The sequence below is a fragment of the Neoarius graeffei genome, chromosome 19 (assembly GCF_027579695.1).
Source record: "Neoarius graeffei isolate fNeoGra1 chromosome 19, fNeoGra1.pri, whole genome shotgun sequence".
In the NCBI taxonomy this organism is placed as follows: Eukaryota; Metazoa; Chordata; class Actinopteri; order Siluriformes; family Ariidae; genus Neoarius; species Neoarius graeffei.
The window spans coordinates 67,898,995-67,922,832 of record NC_083587.1 but is presented as its reverse complement, the minus strand read 5'-3'; the positions used below and the strand labels follow the sequence as shown (position 1 = coordinate 67,922,832).

General features: G+C 48.4%; 1 protein-coding gene across 1 annotated transcript; it reads right to left on the bottom strand.

Annotated features, from left to right (window-relative positions):
- Positions 1–97: 97 nt before the first annotated feature.
- On the bottom strand, positions 98–15,793 carry mtdhb (metadherin b). Its single transcript, XM_060900489.1, is given in 15 exon segments — positions 98–1,255; positions 1,419–1,506; positions 1,651–1,719; positions 1,814–1,927; positions 2,073–2,176; positions 3,394–3,468; positions 4,755–4,814; positions 5,344–5,475; positions 6,808–6,852; positions 8,705–8,995; positions 9,154–9,238; positions 11,529–11,636; positions 15,303–15,512; positions 15,514–15,576; positions 15,578–15,793. Coding segments are annotated over 15 exon segments (1,554 nt in total). The 5' UTR covers positions 15,620–15,793; the 3' UTR covers positions 98–1,187.
- Positions 15,794–23,838: the final 8,045 nt, after the last annotated feature.

The window sequence follows — 23,838 nt, the reverse complement described above, 5'->3', positions numbered from 1 at the left end:
TTTAATTTTATTTTGGGTTTTCTGAAATCAACCCAGGCTCAAACGTACATTCACCATCACCTCCATTCAGCTGAATAAAGTCAGTCAGGACGCAGGATTGCAAAGAAACCACATTTATTTCATGAAATGATGGACAGAGGAGGAAAAGTGCATGCAGCGGCCAGACGGCGCGACGCCGTCACTGCGCAGACGCCACGATAAGGCATCAGAGTTCCGTCAAGTCACCGAAAAAAATAAGCCCCAAGCGTGAAGTCTAGCGAAACATCACTCGATCATGTGACTTGATTTTACACTCCACATTTGGAACACACGAGTTAAAAACAAATTGCACATGCAAATGAGGGGGGAGTGGGCGGAGCTTACCACACTGGTTCAACAGAAGTCATGTCTAAATGTTCCACATATGGCTTTTACTGCTGCAACTTCAGTCCTTCAGAAACATAACGGCTAAAAATGAAGCGTCCACCGTGTCGTTTACACTAAATGTAATTGATGAGATGTAATTACTGTATGACTCCGCCCCTCTAGGCTCCACCGGACATTAAAATTAACCATTAAACTATAAATGTGTAAACAGTCTTAGCAAACTTTTTTTTTTTTAAAAAGACAATCACAGAGTTTGACTGGTTTTGAGCGACTGGATGGAAATCATTGGGGATGATGGACGTCTATAACGCGTGAGATACAGCAACGTCACAGGACTCTCAAACTAAAAATACAAAAACCTGATTGACTACAGTTGTAGATAAATGATAACGTGGACTTTTTTCCCCCCCCTCAAAAATGATCTGATTAGAATCACTACAGAATTGTAAATTAGCCTACATCGTTCAAAAAGGGGGAAAAGACAGTCGCGTGTACATCAGGTACGTGCTGATTATCGGAACAATACATCAAACAATTTAAAGACTCAAAGCCATCTTTATTCCAAAGAAGAAATTCTCGGATTTCATGATATTATCGTTTACCGTGATAAAATGTTAGCCAGATATCTATTGCGATATGAAACGATCATCAGCACATGCCTGATGTACAGCGCGCCCGCAGGACAGATGTTACCGCGCGCTGTCCGAATGCACGGAGACTCGCGCTCACGCTGGCGCGCTAATCCACCTGAAGCACGACTCTCAGTCTCTGAAATCCTGGACGTTTGCATTTCGACGTTTCTTCCCGAAATCTGCTCTCACTCATGTTTCCCTCCGCGCCTTCTTCTTCTTGACCTGTTTCGGAGATTCCCAGCTCTCCTCAGGTTTCTCTGTGGAGGCGACACAAGATGAGGAGGTCAATGCTAGCAAGGCTAACGTCAGATTAGCATGAAGAACACCCATCCTTATGATGACACTTTCTTCCACGCTCCCTTTATAAGGCACGACCCATAACACAGGCAGCCATTTTGGATTTTCCATCAGCTGACTTACTCTGAGTGGGTGGAGCTGTGCTTTTGGGCGGAGCCTCAGGTTCAGTGGGTTTCAGCAGGACTCGAGGAGGAGCCACAATTTCCAGCTCCTACACACAGGTGAAAGTTAGCATCTTCAGTTTTGCACTGGAGCTACAATGCTAACTTTGCTAAAACGCAATGAAAGCTGATGACACCAGTTCAGCGTTGAGCATGAAATAACACATTAAAATGTAACAATAACCACCGCTCACTCTTGGGGTTTTAGGCAAAATGTTCCCTGCAGTGTTCTGGTCTTTAGTCACGCCCACTTCCACCTGCACCTGTCAATCAAACAAAGGGCAAACCGCATGTTCTGGTCATTTATGAAGTTCTTGCTGCAGTGCTTACAGATACTGAGCGCGGGCGGAGCTTCACCTGAGCAGCGCTTCCAGCCTCCTCCACTTTCTTCTTTTTCTTCTTCTTCTTCTTCTTGGCTTTGCTGCTTCCCGGGGCCACAGGTTCGTCTTTGTCCTTTTCCGGATCGGAGTCCTGCGTGAAACAGATTAAAGGAAATGATAAACGCTCACTATTCTACACGGAGAACCCTGCGCCATGTAAGCGCACTACACAGTGAACAGGCCATGTGTACTGGAGCTCGTAGTGTTTAAATCACAGGGGGGAACCAAACACTGACCTGAGGCTCATCAGGAGAAACAGCGCCACCTGCAGGCTCCTCGTAATTTCCCCACTCCTCACACGGGGCACAGTAATCTGATCCTGGATCTGCAGAACCTCTGTCTGCGCGCACACACACACACACACACATTTCAGTACTAAAATCTGTGAATTATTAAGAAAAAAAGAGAGTCAGGCTTTGAAAAGTTATGTGTTGATGAATCACAGCTTCATGTTTATTTATCGACCCAAAGAGCTTCCGCTTCATGCGTTTCTTGGTTTTAATGATGCACTTATTAATTACACCTCATTCAAGTCATACAATTAAATTGAAATAAATGTATAATACATGAAATCCACAATTATTACTTTCATCCTTGCTGTAAACTGACTAAGAATAAATTAAGGGTTGTTTTACAATCAGGGGACAAAGTTTGTGTCGCAGGGGTCCAAAATTCAAATTGACTCAAACCGGTTCTTGTAGCAGTTTTTACGTGAAGGACGAGTTAAAGAACAGATTTCAGGTCATTTTTTGACGTGTGTGTATGGTAGTTTGGTGTAATCTGCTCCAAGATAAAGAAGATGAAGTGTCGCTTTAAGCAGGGCTGGGAGAAACAAATGAAGTGATTCTCGGAGAGGACTTTTTTTTTTTGACAATTCAGAATCCACTACTTCCATAGTGCTTTTAAATATAAGGCTGTAAGCTTTGTGTTAGTTTTGTCTAATATTTATGTCCCAATATCTTGACCATATTTTAGGATGAAAATAATCATTTTAGATATGTTATTTTATATTGAAAAATGAGCTGTCTCGGAGAGGACTTTTTTTGACACAATTCCATACTAATTTGATCAAAATAGTCTGAAAACTTACTGGCATTCAACATTAAAACTTAACTCTGTTTCCAATGATATGGAACCAAATATGTGTTTTATGGTATAAAGAATGATGTAAGTGCATCCCTTTTGGAGCGACCTGTGGGCAAAAAAGCACTTTTTCTAAATGACACGAGTAATTTTGCTAAATACGACATATATATCCATACATTCACCAAAAATAACGTTACCACCACTTTTTTTTTGCATGGTAAATAGAGCTATCACAGGGCGACAATAAACAACCGAGTTTATTTAGTCAAGCCTTTTGATATTGAAGATAATAAGTGTTAAATGTGATTTTAGCTTGCGGACCCTGATTGTAAAACCACCCTTATAAAAACTGTTTGTTTCTGTATATATAAAATTAATATTAGAAAGTAAGCTTAAATTTTAAATGAAAATATATTTATTACTCTTTCTCGCCATAATTATAATAATTTTTATTAATATTATTTCACTCACTGGGTCCAGACCACTCATCATCCACAGGAGCTGGACACGCCCAGGGTCGCTCAGGAACAACCTGCGTTTCAACACCTACACACACACACAGAGAGAAGAATGATTGTTTCAAGGCTCAGAGGGATTATTTCAGCAAATTCCACACAGTGTGACAGAGCTGGACTTTGTTTTGGTCAGAAATAATCAGAAACACAATCTTCAAATCCTGATGCTTTCAAAGTGGAACTGAAGGCAAATTTATCATCAAAATTCTATTTCTCATTTTATTAAATATCGGAACACACATTTGATTGTTATTTTGTCGCTGCTATAGCAAGTTCTGAGTGTTTGATATGTGCTCTGTAATACATCAGTCCATATGTCAAAGCAATGGCCGTAAACGAGATTCGTTGAGACCTGTGCGAGACGTCGTAGGATGGAAGTAAAACGTACAGCCGAAATCAAAGTGACCGACATCTGCCGACGTTGTCAAAAGCCGTGCGCGCCCTCTTCCGAATGCTGACGTAATCAAGCCGGAAGTTTTCCCTGCGTCCGAAATCGCTCCCTACTCACTATGTAGGGCACGATATAGTGTGGACGCCATGCTGTAGTGCTGTCCGAAACCTCAGTGAGGATTATGTGGGAAACGCGCTCAGTATAATATGTATTTATCACAAAGATACAAGCATGTATTTACTATTCTGAAAACCCACCAGCTGCCTGATCTGGCACGTTTTAATCATGCGACAGTAATGACGTAAATACCAGCGCACCGGACTCGTCCTTATCCTGCCGTCTTTCCAACTCTTCTCTACTCCACGTTGGTTTGAAGTCGTACGGAATAATCTCCATCACTGATGAAGCTGGCAAATCTTGAAATTAATCTAAATTGGAATGATCCGGCCGCTGTGTAAACAATTTTCAAAATGGCGGCACTGACACTTCACGTTTGAAGTCTCGCACAAGTCTCGTGAAGATCGTGCGGATAAGCGACGCCTGCCGTGGACCAAACGAACTACGTTCAACACGGCTAAAAACCGAAAAGACTGACAAGTGTAATATAACAACATGCCAATATGAGTCACAATATAAGGTTAATAAAACTGAAAACCTAACTGAAGAACACGTTAATTAAGAAATAAAGCAAGTTTAAAAATGACTTCAGTTCCCTTTTAAACTTCTGCAAGTGAAATCACTTCCTGCTGCAACAGCGCCGGTGTCCACCTGGGGACAGCACAGGTTTAAAACCACCGACTCCGGGCTAAAACCAGTCTGTGTGTGTCGAGATTCACTCATCATGTTCTCTAATCTATTTAAATTAATATTTAATAAAGATAAATCATCACACGACAATAATAAGGAAATAATTTTGCATCTCCTACCTGCAGTCATTCCACGGAGAGACACTGGAATGTGAGAATCGTCCACGATCATCCACGAGCCTAGAAGAAATAAAAACCTTTCATTCCTGTCAACTTCAGATTCACGCAACCACTGAAGTGAACGTCAACGTCACCTGTACGGACTGAAACACTCGGCTTTTAGTTACTCAGGTTATTTTCCTCGAACAGCACGTCCACAAGTGTTTTATTCCTCTCACACCACGGCTGGACTATTACAAATATCTACTTATTAAAGAGAGAGACTTTTTATCCGTTTATAGTTACTGCCTGTTGTCACTTATGTTATAGCAGCTATAAACATCATTCCCTCTCCAAGTTAAAACCCTCTGACTGTTACACAGCGCTGACGCTGGAGACTCCTTCCACAAACAACAATTTTCTGTTTATCAGCGGAGCGTTTGCTGGACACGCCCCTGTGAATGAGCTGCTGTTACTATGGAAACTATAACACATCAGAACCAGTGCATTAATATTAATATAAACATGCGCTATAGTCAGAGCTGCAGTTACAGAGAATTAATCAACACCTTCTGACCAATCAGAGTCCAGAACTCAGCAGTGTGTTTACCCTCCATGTCCTGAGGCCAGACAGACGGTTCAGACTTCACACTGTTCCAGGTCTGTGTGTGAGGAGGAACCGACACGCCCAGATCCCAAGATCCTGATCCATTCACAGCCATCACATCCCACGCATGAGACACTGAGGAGCGGAAATGCGTGCGCACACACACAGCTTACTCATAAATCATATCATTTATAGCTCTTATTCTACTGCAATGTGACCCTGTTACATCATTAAGCGCTTCATTACATCACCTTTAATTCACATCGTTATTAAACACATACTTTGGGTTTAAGGAAAAAAAAAAAGTAACCATTTATAGACAAAACCCACATCAAAGAAACCTCTACACTGGAGCTCGGAGGCCAACGCTGATCAGTAACGCGAGCTTATATCCTCCAGGCGCATGAAATGCGTGCTCATTGGCTCAGACAAGGGGCGTGGCTTAAACTCTGGAGGCAGAGCTCATACTTTAGCAGCAGTAGAGACATCGTTTGTCTCTGTAGTAGACACAGGACCGATCTGGGCTGAGTTTCCCAAAAGCATCGCAGCACAAAGATTATCGTTAAATGGTAGAGCGAGCAGCACAATGAACTCTCACTCACTCTCTCCCCGAGTTAAGATGCTCTTAGCATTAAGATGCTTTTGGGAAACTCACCTCCGATACCCAGGGCGATAACGTGGGGAAAGAAAACAAAAACAAAAAACCCCGTGGCTTGGATATCAGATTGGGGGGGGGGATAATTTAAATAAATAAATAAATAAAACCAGATTCCTGTAGCAAACTGAAAAGGCCGGAATTGGATTCAGAAAAGGTTTAATGTATTTTTTTCCATTATATTTGCCATGTAAGTGATTTTGTGTAAATGAGTTTAACTGAATGAACAGCGGTGGGTTTCCCAAAAGCCTCTTAACGCAAAGAGCTTCTTAACTCGGGGAGGGAGGGAGGGGAGAGAGAGTGTTCATTGTGCTGCTCGCTCTACCATTTAATGATGATCTTTGTGCTGTGATGCTTTTGGGGAAACTCCGGCCCGAGCTGTGGATTTGTCCATGTCACATTTTCAGCTGCGTGTTTTGTTTGTTTGTTTTTGTGTTAATAAGATGAATACTGGCTGATATTCCGATGTCAGCTGATGCTCCAGGCTGCACGATCGACATCAGAAATGAAAACGGCGATACTGTTTCAGTTGTAACTCGAGGAGAACGCGTGAGGATTCAGATCTGCAGTTTGTGAGAAGCTAAACTGGAGGCTCCAAGCTTCCGCTGCCCGTTAGCAGCATTAGCCTCCAGTGCAGATGAAGACGACGCAGGTCACATGGTGAGCGAAGACTGTGGGGTGGAATGGACGCTGTGGATGTTTCACCTTTAGCTGAAAAGCTCATTTAATAGAACAGTGTGCAGTCTGGAGGAAGCGTAAACTCAAACTTATTACAGTGATATGGGGAGAGAGTGTGTGTGTGTGTGTGTTACCTGGTGGAATGACAGCATGAGCCACTTCAGCAACAGGAACATCATCTGCAGAAGGATATAAACAGAAGGAAGGAGCTCATTACGCTGCCCGAGATAACGCTCACGTGGGCCACTGAACTGATGTCATTTCTGCGTGTTCAAGTGACAACGTGGGGGAAAAAAAAAAAGAAAAAAAAAAAATCGCGCCGACGCCTCCATGTTTATCCTTCGTTAGTCACAATCGCCAGCTAACCTAACTGATGAATATTATATTCAGCAAACACATTTACACAAAACACTGGAGTCATTTTGTTTACAGTGAATGTTATGCTCAGGCTTGGCGATGTGATGATGTAATGTCGAGGTCATGATAAATTTTTAATTTTGTATTTAAATTTTTGAAAGTCTCATTATATTTTTATTATTCCTGTTTTTTTTTAAAGGTTTGTCATTTTTATCTCCAACCTTTCAGCACTTAAAGGTCTCATGGCATGAAATTTTCACTTTCTGAGGTTTTTTAACATTAAAATGAGTTCCTCTGACCTTCTTAAGTCACCCCAGTGGCTAGAAATTTCATAATGTGTAAACCAGACTATGCCCAACATTTGAGAATGGCGCGTCAAAACGGCGCGTTGATAAGCTCTTCCCTTTATTACGTCAGCAAGGGAGATGATCCCCACGCCCCCCCCCTCTGGATTCCCACCCACTGTATGGATTGCCCCGCCCAGTTGTAGTGAGGAGACCATAGAGGGAGGACACAACAACATGGCATCACCTAAGCGAGCGAAACATGGAAGTTGCGCTGTACATGGATGTGACAACACAGAAAAGAGTCTGTTTTTCCTGCCGACGGGAGAGCCCCTGAAGACGCAGTGGCTTAATTTTATTTACTTCAATAATACGCCGTCGAGTCTACCTAAGACGGTGTATGTTTGTCGGAAGCATTTTCCTGAGGAATGTTTCCACAACTTGGGACAGTACAGGGCAGGTTTTGCACATCAACTGTCACTGAAGCCTGGGTCCGTACCAAGCATCCCTGCCGCATCAGCCACAAACACCGAACAAGTAAGTGTATAACTGTTAAGTCGTTTTGCCGTGTTTTAAAATCGGTGCCACGTTAGCCTTGCAATGGCTACATTAGCTGTGTAGCTAACCGCTTCCTGCAGTTAGCCAGGTAATCTGCACTACAAAACTAAAGAGCATGCAGCATGCTCTGTTAAACTGAGTTTAGTCTGGAAATTGACTGTAACTTATGAGCTTATGTTTGACTATTGCTCCGCAATGCATGTCTTCTGTTGGATAAGCGATATGTTGCTGCTTCTATCCTCTTTGGTTATGGAGTGCGTGTTCAAGCCTAGGGTATTATACGTTCGTAAACTACCACTCCGAACACTCTCACTCTCTGTTCACTGCGTCACGTTGAGTTTACGAAAGGAGTCCGAGGGAGAACGGGGTTTTGTCTTAGCAGCGTGGCTACAGGCGCTGATAGCAGCGAGTATGTGTGCGTGCAGCTTGGTCAAGCCCCTCCCCCCATGGCCTGCCCCCACCCTCTACCCTTCCCCGCCTCCTGCTTCTCATTAGCAAAACGACGCACTGGGAAAAGCGCTGAAATGGGGCTTTCTCCCAGGAGGCTATAGTTACGTGCCGAGGGTTCATTTCGAGAAAGGCTGCGGATATAACATCCGGAAACCTCCACGAGCCCGTTTAAAGCATCAACAAACCACCATGCCATGGGACCTTTAATATTTAGTTATTTGTGAGCTGAAGGTCATCATGTACGAAGAATCGTGACATTTTCTCAACATAGCAGGCAGGGTGTAAATATTTACGCTACATCCATCTTAAGGCTCTGTTAAAACCACGCGACTCTGTGCTCCTAGCAGTGATCGTGAACATTCAGAGCTCCAACTGCGCTTACGTTCTCCAGGTGGAGCTGCCTGCTGGGTTCTCTGACCGTTCTTCTGAGCTTTAGCTCCAGGAGTGCTGGTGGTCTTGGTGTTCTTGGTGGAGCTCTTGGTGTTTGAGGTCTTGGAGGTGACAGATGGCGTTGCGATGATGTTGGGTTCCTCCACAGTGGCCGTGTGCTCTGCGTTTGTAGCGTTCGTGCTGGACTCCGTTCTTCCAGGACTGCCCGATTCATCTCCTCCTCCTTTATCCTTCCTCCGCTGCTGTCGCTTCTCCCGCTGACTCACTTTAGTCTCCCAGGTTCCTGCTGAAACACACACACTCTTACACCACCCACTACACCAACTGTGGTCAGGGTTACATTCAGCTTGCTAACACAACTGGATCTGATTAAGCACGCTAGTTCGCTTTTCACCAAATTTGTATCCAAACCCAGAAGTGAGCAGGAACTGACGTCGTTACCTTCCTCAGGCTCTTTGCGCTCCGACGTCGCTGGGGACTTTGTTTCCTTCACTGGCGCTTTTGCCTTCTTCTTGTTCTTCTTTCCCTAAAAACGAGACACGTGTGTAAAAACATCAACCTTCTCCTCCTTACAGTTCATCTTGCAAGTCTTTTCAGAAATCACAAAGGGGTGTGGCTTATTAATAAACAATTCAGCCTGCATCAGCAGGGGGGAGGAGCTAAGTTCAGGGCCAGAAATAAAGAAACTCACACAATCAATTTATCAAAAATTACAGAAGTAGATCCACAACTGAATAAACATGATTTCGCTCACAGAAAACAAACAGCTTTAATTTTAATATTTAAGTAACTAGTTTTAATTATTTAACATTTTAGCTGGATTATATTAGCGTAGATCATGTTTCCTAAGTGTTCATGATTAAGACCCAAGCTGTATTTCATGCTCAGAACCACATTAACGGCATCGTATGTTGAATTGTGATGCGATTGGAACTTAAGCTCCGCCCCCTTTGACCCAGGAAGACTCGTGCTTTGCTCAGACACTGGTTGCGTGTCTCCGAGTTCATCACATGACTCCTGCAGATCTGCTGCCACCGCACGAGGATGAAACCTGAAACTGGCAGCTGCTACTTTCAGACCAGCTTCCTCCCCTCCGAGCCGATTATTACTGAACACATTCACACTCGCACCTTTTTATGCTTTTGTACCACATAAATAACACTCATGTGCCCCCCCCCCCCAAGTGATCATAGACCGTACTGAACACATTCTGGAGGTCGTTTCATTCCCCAACGTAGCTCCGCCCTCTTTACATAACCATTACTGATTAAAGTATCGAAGCTTTTATATAACATTCATACTTAAATGCTTTACACGTCACTTAAAACTTACACACAGCTTTAATCTGATACAGAGTGCACCATACAGGACACAGAGCCGACTGTTGCACATCTCCAGCCCACTGAGAAAAGCGATGTGCCATTCTCTCCATACCAGCAGGGGGCAGCCAAGTGTAAAGTTCATTTTCTATGTTCGTTTGTGGCAAATAATTCATCTGCAATTTGCCAAATAACTATGATGCAATAAAGCAACAAATCCAAGTTTATTTCTGATTCCCCAGACCCAGTCCGACACCCGTGTGGTGTGACTTTCCTTCAGTTCCCTGCTCACAACTTCAGCTCCTACATGGAATTAGTTCCCACAAAAATGAAAGGTAAGCGTGGTTTCATCTTCCCCAGTCATATACGACTTCATTAAACATGTTTCAAGACTTTATGAAGCTTGGAAGGAAGCAGCAGAGATTGTTTGGGGTCTCTGGCAAGTGAGCGAGTGGTTGTAGCTGTACGGTTTGCTAATCTAATCAGAAAACAAAGCTGTGAGATTTAACTCACTTAAAGGGCACATCTTGGGTAAACTCAGGAGCAAGATCAACGCAAGTCTATTTTATATTAAACTTTGGTCAAATATCTGTCACATTTTGTATTTTGTGCAATTTTTTTTTTTTACCTTGCACACTACCAGAAAAATTCAGTTGAAATCAAGCCATGAGGCGAATTGGTCCGCCTCTGAAAAAACTCGGCATGTGGATTTGACGTGGCGTCGCGTGCGGGACGCCTCCCTCTGAATCCTACATCAGCGCTGGTTTGTTTATAAGAAAACAACCTGGTGGTTTTCTGCAAATTTCTTCAACGTTATCACATAATTATTAAAATGGTTAACAGATGTATCGTAGGAGGGTGTAGCAACACCAATCATGATGGGATTAGTACTCCTCGTTTCCAAAAGACCGGACAACGAGAGAGAAATGGGAGCGCCTGGTCTACACAGGCTGTGCACTGAAACCGTGCAAAGCTCTCGCAGCCTGCTGGCGACTCCCTTGGGATTTTTCCAGACGTGTTTTATTTTATTTTTTCCTGCTGTAGACAGACGGCCGTGTGCAAAATTACCCTTCTGGATGAGTGTGTAAAGGGACATACTTTCATATAAAAAACCCGAAATTGATCCAGGATATGCACGTTAAACAGATTTAGAAGGTATATACTATGGAACTTGGTAAGAATTAAGAATTGCTGGACATGCCACGCCCTGCAGCACCTAGTGGCTCCGCCCCTTCAGTTTCTCAGTGTGAATTGAAAATGTGCCACATCACACTACTATTACCACCAGCATTATTACTGCATGGTATCATACCTACAGCGTAACAGCACAATCATCTCTATCCATGGTGTTTACGTTCTGTCGTACATCAGGATGGAATCTGGAACAAAACATCATTCTACAAACACACGCCCTGTGAGACGTGTCCTCACAACTGAGCATGCTGTGATTCCGTGCCTCTGATTGGCGGTTTATTATTTTTGGTCCTGACTGTATACCTTATCGCTTTTACCCCCAGCTGGATCTGGACTCTCGCTCTGGTTCTGGGCCTCCGCTGGCTTCAGTTCCTCCTCCAGGTCAACTGCCAGGCCGTTCCGCTGCACTTTCTGCAACACAAGTTTAACATTGTTATAGGAAACTGTAGGTCTGCTGTGACTCAGAGGAGCCGATTGTGCTTTAACATGTTCACTAGGAAACATTTTCACTACACACATATACACACACCAATATATACACTACCGTTCAAAAGTTTGGGGTCACTTTGAAATGTCCTTATTTTTGAAAGAAAAGCACTGTTCTTTTCAATGCAGATCACTTTAAACTAATCAGAAATCCACTCTATACATTGCTAATGTGGTAAATGACTATTCTAGCTGCAAATGTCTGGTTTTTGGTGCAATATCTCCATAGGTGTATAGAGGCCCATTTCCAGCAACTCTCACTCCAGTGTTCTAATGGTACAGTCAGTGCGTTTACATGCACATAGAGAAAATCGAATTTCTGCCGTTGCTCGACTGAAATCGAAGTTCTAAATGCCATGGAAACACCTTAGCTCGGCTGAAATCGATCTGAACTTGATTTCTCGTAACCGAGCTACACGACCTAGATTATGCGATTTTTGCCGAGCTACTTTTGCCGCTTTTCCACTACAAACGCGGCTGAGTCGGGCTGAGCCGTGCCGTGCTGAGTCGGGCTGAGCGGGGCTGTTGGAGTTGCATTTCGACTACAACCGCGCTGAACCGTGCTGGCTGGAAGTGGGTGGACACACTGGGTGGAGTTAGCGAAAGTGGGTGGACGTCACGTGATGTCGTTAAGCAGCGCAAACAGTGACATCAGTGATCTTTTAAGCGGTAGTCTCACGACCCGGATAGTAAACAATAAACATGGAGTCGTTAGTGTTGCTGGTCTTGGTGCTGTGGCTTGTTGTCACCGACAACGCCAACAGATACTGGCAAGAGCGTATAGATGAGGCGAGGCACATAAGGCTTCAGAAATTCTCGTAATTCGTAATTCTTCTCCTTCCGGGTTTGCGGTGTTTACAGATCCCAGCGCGCTCGCGGGGCGTGTGTGGGCATGTGAGGACACTCCTCCTCACCAATCAGTGCACAGGGGAGTGTCTGCTCACGCCCCTAGCCTCAGTCGGCTCGCTTTGGCTCGCTTCAGCCCCACTCCAAAACGGTGCGAGTTTTAGGGGCTGAAGCGAGCTGAGTCGTGCTGGTTTTTGGTAGTCGAAACGCGAGCCGTGTTGGGCTGGAGTGAGCTGAAAAAGGGTAGTGGAAAAGGGCCATTAGTGCATGTAAACCCTATCGAGCTACGTAGTTGAGCTACTTACTTCAGCTCTGCCCCTTCCGGAAGTGACGAGTGACGAGACCACAAGCGGGAAAAACAACAGCCTCGGTCGGCATGACAACGGCATGAATCTTTTCTTTTTGTGGCATTGTTTGCACTGTTAAAATTTAGCTCACTTACTGTATCACCAAATACATCTGTACAGCTGTTGCATAGCTGTGAATTGTGTACATAAACATTGTATTTGTGTCTGTGTGTGTATATATATATATATATATATATATATATATATATATATGTGTGTGTGTGTGTGTGTGTGTGTGTGTGTGTCCAACATCTGAAGAATGTCAATAAAAACAAAACAATTGAACTTTTTGTGTGTTTATTAAGACATAAGTTAAATTGTAAGCAAAAAAAAATAATTTTTTTTGTAAGCAAAAACTGGACTTTAGAAAAATATACAATTGTGCAAAATAAGTTGTCTTACAAAGCAGTGGTCTGCACAGGACAGTTTGTAGCCATACAGTCTGTTAGAGCAAGCCGAACAGCTTGAACACGGAACTTGTGAACACGGAACTAACTTTGTTTACACTCTTGAATAGCTCTTCTTCATGATGACAACCGGAAGTGTACCAACACGATGGGGCGTGTAGCGCCACCTGTGGCTCGGGTGCACAATGTACCTCACACAATAGCTCGATTTCCTTGTGTGCATGTAGGATTGGATTTCAGTCAGTACGTTTACATGCACGTCCAAATCGAGCTGCTGTTGGTAATCGAGCAAAGGGTCCCAGCAGGGGTGCCAGAGAAATCCAATCCTACATGCACAAGTGAAATCGGGCTATTGTACAAGGTGCATTGTGCACCCGAGCCACACGTGGCGCTACACGCCCCATCGTGTTGGTACACTTCCGGTTGTCGTCATGAAGAAGAGCTTATAGTGTTGCCAGATACTGCTGACGTTTTCCAGCCCAAAACATGTTCAAATCCGCTAAAATGCACTTAAAACCCCCAATCTGGCAACACTAGCAGTTCCGTGTTCAAGCTGTTAGGCTTTTTTTTTTTAGACTATGGCTACAAACTGTCCGGCGCAGACCACTGTTTGGTAAGACAACTTATTTTGCACAATAATATTTTTCTAAAGTCCATTTTTTGCTTACAAAAAATATTTTTGCTTACAATTTAACTTATGTCTTAATAAACACACAAAAAGTTCAATTGTTTTGTTTTTATTGACATTCTTCAGATGTTGGACATATAAACACACACACACAAATACAATGACTTGTTTATGTACACAATTCACAGCTATGCAACAGCTGTACAGATGTATTTGGTGATACAGTAAGTGAGCTAAATTTTAACAGTGCAAACAATGCCACAAAAAGAAAAGATTCATGCCGTTGTCATGATTCGTTGTCATGCCGACCGAGGCTGTTGTGTTTCCCGCTTGTGGTCTCGTCACTCGTCACTTCCGGAAGTAGCTCGACAACTAGCTCGATAGGGTATACATGCACAAAGTAGCTCGGCAGAAATCGCATAAACTAGGTCGTGTAGCTCGATTCCGAGAAATCAAGTTCGGTTCAATTTCAGCCGAATTAAGGTGTATACATGGCATTTTGAACTTCGATTTCAGTCGAGCAACGGCAGAAATTCGATTCTCTCTATGTGCATGTAAACGTAGTGTCTGGCACCCCTGCTGGGACCCTCAGCTCGATTACCGACAGCAGCTCGGCAGCACAAAGTAGCTCGGCAGAAATCGCATAAACTAGTCGTGTAGCTCGATTCCGAGAAATCAAGTTCGGTTCAATTTCAGCCGAATTAAGGTGTATACATGGCATTTTGAACTTCGATTTCAGTCGAGCAACGGCAGAAATTCGATTCTCTCTATGTGCATGTAAACGTAGTGTCTGGCACCCCTGCTGGGACCCCTCAGCTCGATTAACCGACAGCAGCTCGATTTGGATGTGCATGTAAACGCGCACTGAGTGTGTTTGCTCATTGCCTCAGAAGGCTAATGGATGATTAGAAAACCCTTGTACAATCATGTTAGCACAGCTGAAACAGTTGAGCTCTTTAGAGAAGCTATAAAACTGACCTTCCTTTGAGCAGATTGAGTTTCTGGAGCATCACATTTGTAGGGTCGATTAAATGCTCAAAATGGCCAGAAAAATGTCTCGACTATATTTTCTATTCATTTTAACAACTTATGGTGGGAAATAAAAGTGTGACTTTTCATGGAAAACACAAAATTGTCTGGGTGACCCCAAACTTTTGAACTGTAGTAATATATATATATATATATATATATATATATATATATAAAATAAAGTGTGTGTGTGTGTGTGTATATATATATATATATATATATATATATATATATATATATATGAGACCGCTCCTAAGCACAGAGCAGTAAGCCATGCAACAAATATATTTCAGTAAATCTGTGTAACAGTGAGTGATGTGAGGATGATGATGACCTTATCTCCTCCTCCTCTCTTTCTGCTCCTCTTCTTCACCTCCTCGGATTTGGGTTTGGAGGTCTTCCCCGTCTCAGGTGCAACTTTCTCTGCGGGTTTTTTAGAGAAGCACCGACAGACGGAGAACCAGAGGAGCGCAGCGAGCAGGAGCCGAGTCCCGCCGCCACACAACGCGAGTATCCCCGGCGGCAGCAGCTCGGCTCTCAGCCCCCACATCCACTCCGAGCTCGGCGCGCAGGAGCAGCAGGCCGGAGGAGAGCAGCTCTCTGAGGTAAAACATCCACCCGCTCCGCCGCCTCTCGCCACTCCAGCGCCATTTCACACGCTCGGAAACTTCCGTTAAAACATCATGAAATCAATAAAAATATTAAATATTATAATAATAATAACGGTTTACTCGGGCGACTCGGCGCGCTGCCACCCGCTCTGCGGAACTGCGCTCAGCTTCTTCTTCTCCGCTGTTTTACACGCCCGGGATCCGCTTAGCGGAAACGCGCACTGCGCCACAGCGCCCCTGCTGGATACTTTCACAAATGCCCATTCTCATCAACACGGCTTTAAAATAGCAGTGCTCGCTTTTTCTACTCCAGATTAGAAATGCTGTTCGATTATTTCTATTCATAAAAAACCCCATGAAATTCTATATGTATCTATACCTTTAATAAACATTGGTATTGTTTTGGATTACTCCGCAGCAAATCACTCAAAATATTAAAACACTCAAGCGCTCCATTGCGTCACTAGAACCATGGGTGAGTCTCAAATCGACTTATTTCCACACCATGTCTGTTTATTTCAATAGTAGGCCTACTGTGTCTGCACCCTAAAGAGTTTGACGCAAACAAATTGTGTATAATGTCTTTCTGACTCAATAAACATTAGTTTCAACCCTACACATTCCTCCTCAGCTAACGTGTAGGGGTTTTCCCCCTCGCTTTTTGGTTCATTTAATTATTTGCAGTAAGAACACAAAAATGGTTCTTCTCCGTGCTCTCGCGGAGAGGCGGTTGCATTCTCTGTCTCGCCCTTCCCTTATCTTTCCTGCTTCTGCTGTCTCGTCTGTCTAGTGTCTATACTTTTGAGAGACTCTCTCCACACTGCTCTCCAAACTAAAAAACATGGAATTGATAAACTGGTCTCTTCACACAATTGATACAATCTTCTCGACGAGAAGCCTGGGTTTGGGGGAACCAGCCTGTCCTGCCGGAACGTTCGCAGCTGGCTACATGATGGACGTGTGGGAGAAGTGGCGGGGTCATGTGCCTGGTGGTTCTTTCTGTGGAGGACATTGAAGACATCTACCTATTCGGAACCATGATTACAGGACTTTTTTTTCGCCCTGGTTTATCGAGGAAATCAGAAAATGGTGACAGCTGTTCAAAGCCCCCATAAAGCTGGCCGACATGATTGAAGCGGTGGGCAGAGCTGTCAGCACTCAGACTGTGGTTATTCAGAACTTGAACTGCAATATGGACAACATCTTAGAGAAGCTTTCGGCTTTGCAGAGGAAAATGGATTTGAGAGACCAGTCTGGACTATCAGAGTAGTCGTGTAAAGGAATGCGTCTGCTCGACCCAAAGACCAAACAATCTTATCTGTTTTCGGCTCTCCCAGACAGCACTGGCCTTGGCCAAGGGCCGTTGCTGGGGAAAACAATTCCCCCCAGAGGTCACTGCTGTTAGACTCTCTCATATTTGTCCCCCCCTCTTCCTGCGGTCAGACCGACTAGTGGCCTAGTGGTAGCGTGTCCGCCTCTCGATCGGGAGAGATCGTGAGTTCTATTCACGGTCGGGTCATACCAAAGACCATCATAAAAATGGTACCTACTGCCATCTGGCAAGGTACGCTGCAATACAGATGTGCATGGGGAGTTAAACTCTCATGGTTACCAGAGGACTAGCCCCCCACTGTAACCCTAGCTATGTAATAGGCGAGAGGCCGAGGGCTATGGAAACGGAGATCGGCACCGCCCGATGCGCCACATACAGGTTGGCCTGGTTAGTACTTGAGTGGGAGACTGCCTAGGAATACCAGGTACTGTAAGGCGTGGGAAGGACTTTGACTTTTTTTTTTTTACTTCCCGCGGTCGCTGCTTCACCCCCAGTGTGACAAGCGGTTGCGTGACCAGCGGCATCATGGCTGCAGGAGCGGACGGCTGCTTGCTTGCTTGCGCTGGGTTACCTCTACCTCCCCCCCCCCCTTTTTTTTTACCCCCCACGCCTGATTGCCCCCCTCCCCCCCCAAGTCCCGAGTTTTCATGTTGTAAAGTGTACTTGTGTTATTTTGTGCGTATGTGCTGAGGTATTTTTAATGTTCCCACACTGTACTCCTCACAGGAGCATAGTGTGGGGGTTGTTTTTTTCTCCTCCCCTCTCCTCATGTTACTCTGTATTTTTCTTTTAGCCCTGTCTTCCTGTCCTGTTACTCCCCCCTGTCAGTTGTGTGTATATAAGGACAGGTTGATGGTCAATTTCGCTGGTACAGTGTCATAAAGGGTTCATTCATTCATTCAAATTGAATTAAGCAGAGTAACCAAAAGAATCACTTTCACTCGGATTTGGAATCAGAATCCCGGATGAACAGGTGTCGAAAGCACCTGAAGACTTTTCCGTTAGTGAGGGATCAACGGGTCGATTTGGGACGCACTCCTCAACACGAAGAACGGCGCGAGCGTTGGAAAAAAACGCTCTTTTTTTTCTCTTCCGGTTTGAACAAACAAACAAATAAACAAACGGCGGCTTCACGGCGCCACTTTAACCTGAGCGAAGGAGCAACAGACACGGTTTGTGTTCTTCTCCAGCCGGCTGTAAGAGGAGTGTGTGTGCTCGGTGTGGTGTTCGGCCCTGAGGAGTGTGGTGTTCGGCTCTGAGGGGTTTGTGTGCTCGCTGTGGTGTTTCGGCCTCTGAGGAGTGAGTGTGTGTGTGCTCGCTGTGGTGTTCGGCTCTGAGGAGTGTGTGCGTGTGTGTGTGTGCGCGCTCGGTGTGGTGTTCAGCTCTGAGGAGTGTGGTGTGCTCGCTGTGGTGTTCAGCTCTGAGGAGTGTGTGTGTGCTCGGTGTGGTGTTCAGCTCTGAGGAGTGTGTGTGTGTGTGTGTGTGTGCGCTCGCTGTGTGTTCAGCTCTGAGGAGTGTGTGTGTGTGTGCTCGGTGTGGTGTTCAGCTCTGAGGAGTGTGTGTGCTCGGTGTGGTGTTCAGCTCTGAGGGAGTGTGTGTGCTCGGTGTGGTGTTCAGCTCTGAGGAGTGTGTGTGCTCGGTGTGGTGTTCAGCTCTGAGGAGTGTGTGTGCTCGCTGTGGTGTTCAGCTCTGAGGAGTGTGTGTGCTCGGTGTGGTGTTCAGCTCTGAGGAGTGTGTGTGCTCGGTGTGGTGTTCAGCTCTGAGGAGTGTGTGTGCTCGGTGTGGTGTTCAGCTCTGAGGAGTGTGTGTGCTCGGTGTGGTGTTCAGCTCTGAGGAGTGTGTGTGCTCGGTGTGGTGTTCAGCTCTGAGGAGTGTGTGTGCTCGCTGTGGTGTTCAGCTCTGAGGAGTGTGTGTGTGCTCGCTGTGGTGTTCGGCCCTGAGGAGTGTGTGTGCTCAGTGTGGTGTTCGGCTCTGAGGGGTTTGTGTGCTCGCTGTGGTGTTCGGCTCTGAGGAGTGAGTGAGTGTGTGCTCGGTGTGGTGTTCAGCTCTGAGGAGTGTGTGCGCTCGCTGTGGTGTTCGGCCCTGAGGAGTGTGTGCGCTCGCTGTGGTGTTCGGCCCTGAGGGGTGTGTGCGCTCGCTGTGGTGTTCGGCCCTGAGGGGGTGTGTGCGCTCGCTGTGGTGTTCGGGCCCTGAGGGGTGTGTGCGCTCCGCTGTGGTGTTCGGCCCTGAGGGGTGTGTGCGCTCGCTGTGGTGTTCGGCACCCTGAGGGGTGTGTGCGCTCGCTGTGGTGTTCGGCCCTGAGGGGTGTGTGCGCTCGCTTGTGGTGTTCGGCCCTGAGGGGTGTGTACGCTCGCTGTGGTGGTTCGCCCCTGAGGGGTGTGTACGCTCGCTGTGGTGTTCGGCCCTGAGGGGTGTGTACGCTCGCTGTGGTGTTCGGCCCCTGAGGGGTGTGTACGCTCGCTGGGGTGTTCGGCCCTGAGGGGTGTGTAACGCTCGCATGTGGTGTTCGGCCCCTGAGGGGTGTGTGACGCTCGCTGTGGTGTTCGGCCTGAGGGGTGTGTACGCTCGCTGTGGTGTTCGGCCCTGAGGGGTGTCTACGCTCGCTGTGCGTGTTCGGCCCTGAGGGGTGTGTACGCTCGCTGTGGTGTTCGGCCCTGAGGGGGTGTGTACGCTCGCTGTGGTGTTCGGCCCTGAGGGGTGTGTACGCTCGCTGTGGTGTTCGGCCCTGAGGGGGGGGTGGGTGTACGCTCGCTGTGGTGTTCGGCCCTGAGGGGGGGGGGTGTACGCTCGCTGTGGTGTTCGGCCCTGGGGGGAGGGGGGGTGTACGCTCGCTGTGGTGTTCGGCCCCTGAGGGGGGGGGTGTACGCCTCGCTGTGGTGTTCGGGCCCTGAGGGGGGGGGGTGTACGCCCGCTGTGCGTGTTCGGCCCTGGGGGGGGGGGGGTGTACGCTCGCTGTGGTGTTCGGCCCCTGAGGGGGGGGGGGGGTGTGTACGCTCGCTGTGGTGTTCGGCCCCTGAGGGGGGGGGGGGTGTAACGCTCGCTGTGGTCGTTCAGGCCCTGAGGGGGGGGGGGGTGTACGCTCGCTGTGGTGTTCGGCCCTGAGGGGGGGGGGGGTGTACGCTCGCTGTGGTGTTCGGCCCTGAGGGGGGGGGGGGGTGTACGCTCGCCTGTGGTGTTCGGCCCTGAGGGGGGGGGGTGTACGCTCGCTGTGGTGTTCGGCCCTGAGGGGGTGTACGCTCGCTGTGGTGTTCGGCCCTGGGGGGGGGGGGGTGTGTACGCTCGCTGTGGTGTTCGGCCCCTTGGGGGGGGGGGGGTGTGTACGCTCGCTGTGGTGTTCGGGCCCCTGAGGGGGGGGGTGTGTACGCTCGCTGTGGTGTTCGGGCCCTGAGGGGGGGGGGGTGTGTAACGCTCGCTGTGGTGTTCGGCCCTGAGGGGGGGGGTGTGTACGCTCGCTGTGGTGTTCGGCCCTGAGGGGGGGTGGTGTGTAACGCTCGCTGTGGTGTTCGGGGTCCCCTGAGGGGGGGGTGTGTACGCTCGCTGTGGTGTTCGGCCCTGAGGGAGGGGGGTGTGTACGCTCGCTGTGGTGTTCGGCCCCTGAGGGGGGGGGTGTGTACGCATCGCTGTGTGTACGGTGTTCGGCCCTGAGGGGGGGGTGTGTACGCTCGCTGTGGTGTCTGTTCGGCCCTGAGGGGGGGGGTGTGTACGCTCGCTGTGGTGTTCGGCCCCTGAGGGGGGGGTGTGTACGCTCGCTGTGGTGTTCGGCCCTGAGGGGGGGGGGTGTGTACGCTCGCTGTGGTGTTCGGCTCTGAGGAGTGTGTGTGCTCGGTGTGGTGTTCCGCTCTGAGGAGTGAGTGTGTGTGTGTGTGTGTGTGTGTGTGTGCTCGGTGTGGTGTTCGGCCCTGAGGAGTGTGGTGTTCGCTCTGAGGGGTTTGTGTGTGCTCGCTATGAGTGTTCGGCTCTGAGGAGTGAGTGTGTTGTGCTCGGTGTGGTGTTCAGCTCTGAGGAGTGTGTGTGCTCTCTGTGGTGTTCAGCTCTGAGGAGTGGAGTGTGTGTGTGGTCGTGCTCGGTGTGGTGTTCGGCTCTGAGGAGTGTGTGTGCTCGCTGTGGTGTTCAGCTCTGAGGAGTGAGTGTGTGTGTGTGTGTGTGTGTGCTCGGTGTGGTGTTCGGCCCTGAGGAGTGTGGTGTTCGGCTCTGAGGGGTTTGTGTGCTCGCTGTGGTGTTCGGCCCTGAGGAGTGTGGTGTTCGGCTCTGAGGGGTTTGTGTGCTCGCTGTGGTGTTCGGCTCTGAGGAGTGTGTGTGCTCTCTGTGGTGTTTCAGCTCTGAGGAGGAGTGATGTGTGTGTGTGCTCGGTCTGTGGTGTTCGGCTCTGAGGAGTGTGTGTGCTCGCTGTGGTGTTCAGCTCTGAGGAGTGAGTGTGTGTGTGTGTGTGTGCTCGGTGTGGTGTTCGGCCCTGAGGAGTGTGGTGTTCGGCTCTGAGGGGTTTGTGTGCTCGCTTGTGGTGTTCGGCTCTGAGGATGTGTGTGTGTGCTCGCTGTGGTGTTCGGCTCTGAGGAGTGTGTGTGCTCGCTGTGGTGTTCGGCCCTGAGGAGTGTGTGTGCTCAGTGTGGTGTTCGGGGCCCTGAGGAGTGTGTGTGCTCGGTGTGGTGTTCGGCCCTGAGGAGTGTGTGTGCTCGCTGTGGTGTTCGGCTCTTGAGGAGTGTGTGTGCTCGCTGTGGTGTTCGGCTCTGAGGAGTGTGTGTGCTCGCTGTGGTGTTCGGCTTCTGAGGAGTGTGTGTGCTCGCTGTGGTGTTCGGCTCTGAGAGTGTGTGTGCTCGCTGTGGTGTTCGGCTCTGAGGATGTGTGTGTGCTCAGTGTGGTGTTCCGGCTCTGAGGAGTGTGTGTGCTCGCTGTGGTGTTCAGCTCTGAGGAGTGTGTGTGTGTGTGTGTGTGTGTGTGTGTGCTCGGTGTGGTGTTCAGCTCTGAGGAGTGTGTGTGTGCTCGGTGTGGTGTTCAGCTCTGAGGAGTGTGTGTGCTCGCTGTGGTGTTCGGCTCTCTGAGGAGTGTGTGTGCTCGCTGTGGTGTTCGGCTCTGAGGAGTGTGTGTGCTCGCTGTGGTGTTCGGCCCTGAGGAGTGTGTGTGCTCAGTGTTGTGTTCGGCTCTGAGGGGTTTGTGTGCTCGCTGTGGTGTTTCGGCTCTGAGGAGTGAGTGTGTGTGTGTGTGTGTGTGTGTGTGTGTGCTCGGTGTGGTGTTCAGCTCTGAGGAGTGTGTGTGCTCGCTGTGGTGTTCAGCTCTGAGGAGTGTGTGTGTGTGTGTGCTCGGTGTGGTGTTCAGCTCTGAGGAGTGTGTGTGCTCGCTGTGGTGTTCAGCTCTGAGGAGTGTGTGTGCTCGGTGTGGTGTTCAGCTCTGAGGAGTGTGTGTGCTCGGTGTGGTGTTCAGCTCTGAGGAGTGTGTGTGCTCGGTGTGGTGTTCAGCTCTGAGGAGTGTGTGTGCTCGGTGTGGTGTTCAGCTCTGAGGAGTGTGTGTGCTCGCTGTGGTGTTCGGCCCTGAGGGAGTGTGTGTGCTCAGTGTGGTGTTCGGCTCTGAGGGGTTTGTGTGCTCGGTGTGCTGTTCAGCTCTGAGGAGTGTGGTGTTGTGCTCGGTGTGGTGTTCGGGCTCTGAGGAGTGTGTGTGTGTGCTCGGTTTGGTGTTCGGGCTCTGAGGAGTGTGTGTGGTGCTCGGTGTGGTGTTTCGGCTCTGAGGTGTGTGTGTGTGCTCGGCTCTGTGGTGTTCGGCTCTGAGGAGTGTGTGTGTGTGTGCTCGGTGTGGTGTTCAGCTCTGAGGAGTGTGTGTGCTCGGTGTGGTGTTCGGCTCTGAGGAGTGTGTGCGCATCGCTGTGGTGTTCGGCACCTGAGGAGTGTGTGCGCTCGCTGTGGTGTTCGGCCCTGAGGGAGTGTGTGCGCTCGCCTGTGGTGTTCGGCCCTGAGGGGTGTGTGTGTGCTCGGTGTGGTGTTCGGCTCTGAGGAGTGTGTGTGCTCGGTGTGGTGTTCGGCTCTGAGGAGTGTGTGTGCTCGGTGTGGTGTTCGGCTCTGAGGAGTGAGTGACTGTGTGTGTGTGTGTGTGTGTGTGCTCGGTGTGGTGTTCGGCTCTGAGGAGTGTGTGTGTGCTCGGTGTGGTGTTCGGCTCTGAGGAGTGTGTGTGTGCTCGGTGTGGTGTTCGGCTCTGAGGAGTTGTGTGTGCTCGGTGTGGTGTTCAGCTCTGAGGAGTGTGTGTGCTCGCTGTGGTGTTCGGGCCCTGAGGGAGTGTGTGTGCTCAGTGTGGTGTTCGGCCCTGAGGAGTGTGTGTGCTCGGTGTGGTGTTCGGCCCTGAGGAGTGTGTGCGCTTGCTGTGGTGTATCGGCTCTGAGGAGTTGTGTGCGCTCGCTGTGGTGTTCGCTCTGAGGGAGTGTGTGTGCTCGCTGTGGTGTTCGGCTCTGAGGAGTGTGTGTGCTCGCTGTGGTGTTCGGCTCTGAGGAGTGTGTGTGCTCAGTGTGGTGTTCGGCTCTGAGGAGTGTGTGTGCTCGCTGTGGTGTTCAGCTCTGAGGAGTGTGTGTGTGTGTGTGTGTGTGTGTGTGTGCTCGGTGTGGTGTTCAGCTCTGAGGGAGTGTGTGTGCTCGGTGTGGTGTTCAGCTCTGAGGAGTGAGTGTGTGTGTGTGTGTGTGTGCTCAGTGTGGTGTTCGGCCCTGAGGAGTGTGTGTGTGCTCAGTGTGGTGTTCGGCTCTGAGGAGTGTGTGGTGTGTGTGGTGTGCTCGGTGTGGTGTTCAGCTCTGAGGAGTGTGTGTGTGCTCGGTGTGGTGTTCGGCTCTGAGGAGAGTGTGTGTGTGCTCGGTTGGTGTTCGGCTCTGAGGAGTGTGTGTGTGACTCGGTGTGGTGTTCGGCTCTGAGGAGTTGTGTGTTGTGTCTCGGTGTGGTGGTTTGGCTCTGAGGAGTGTG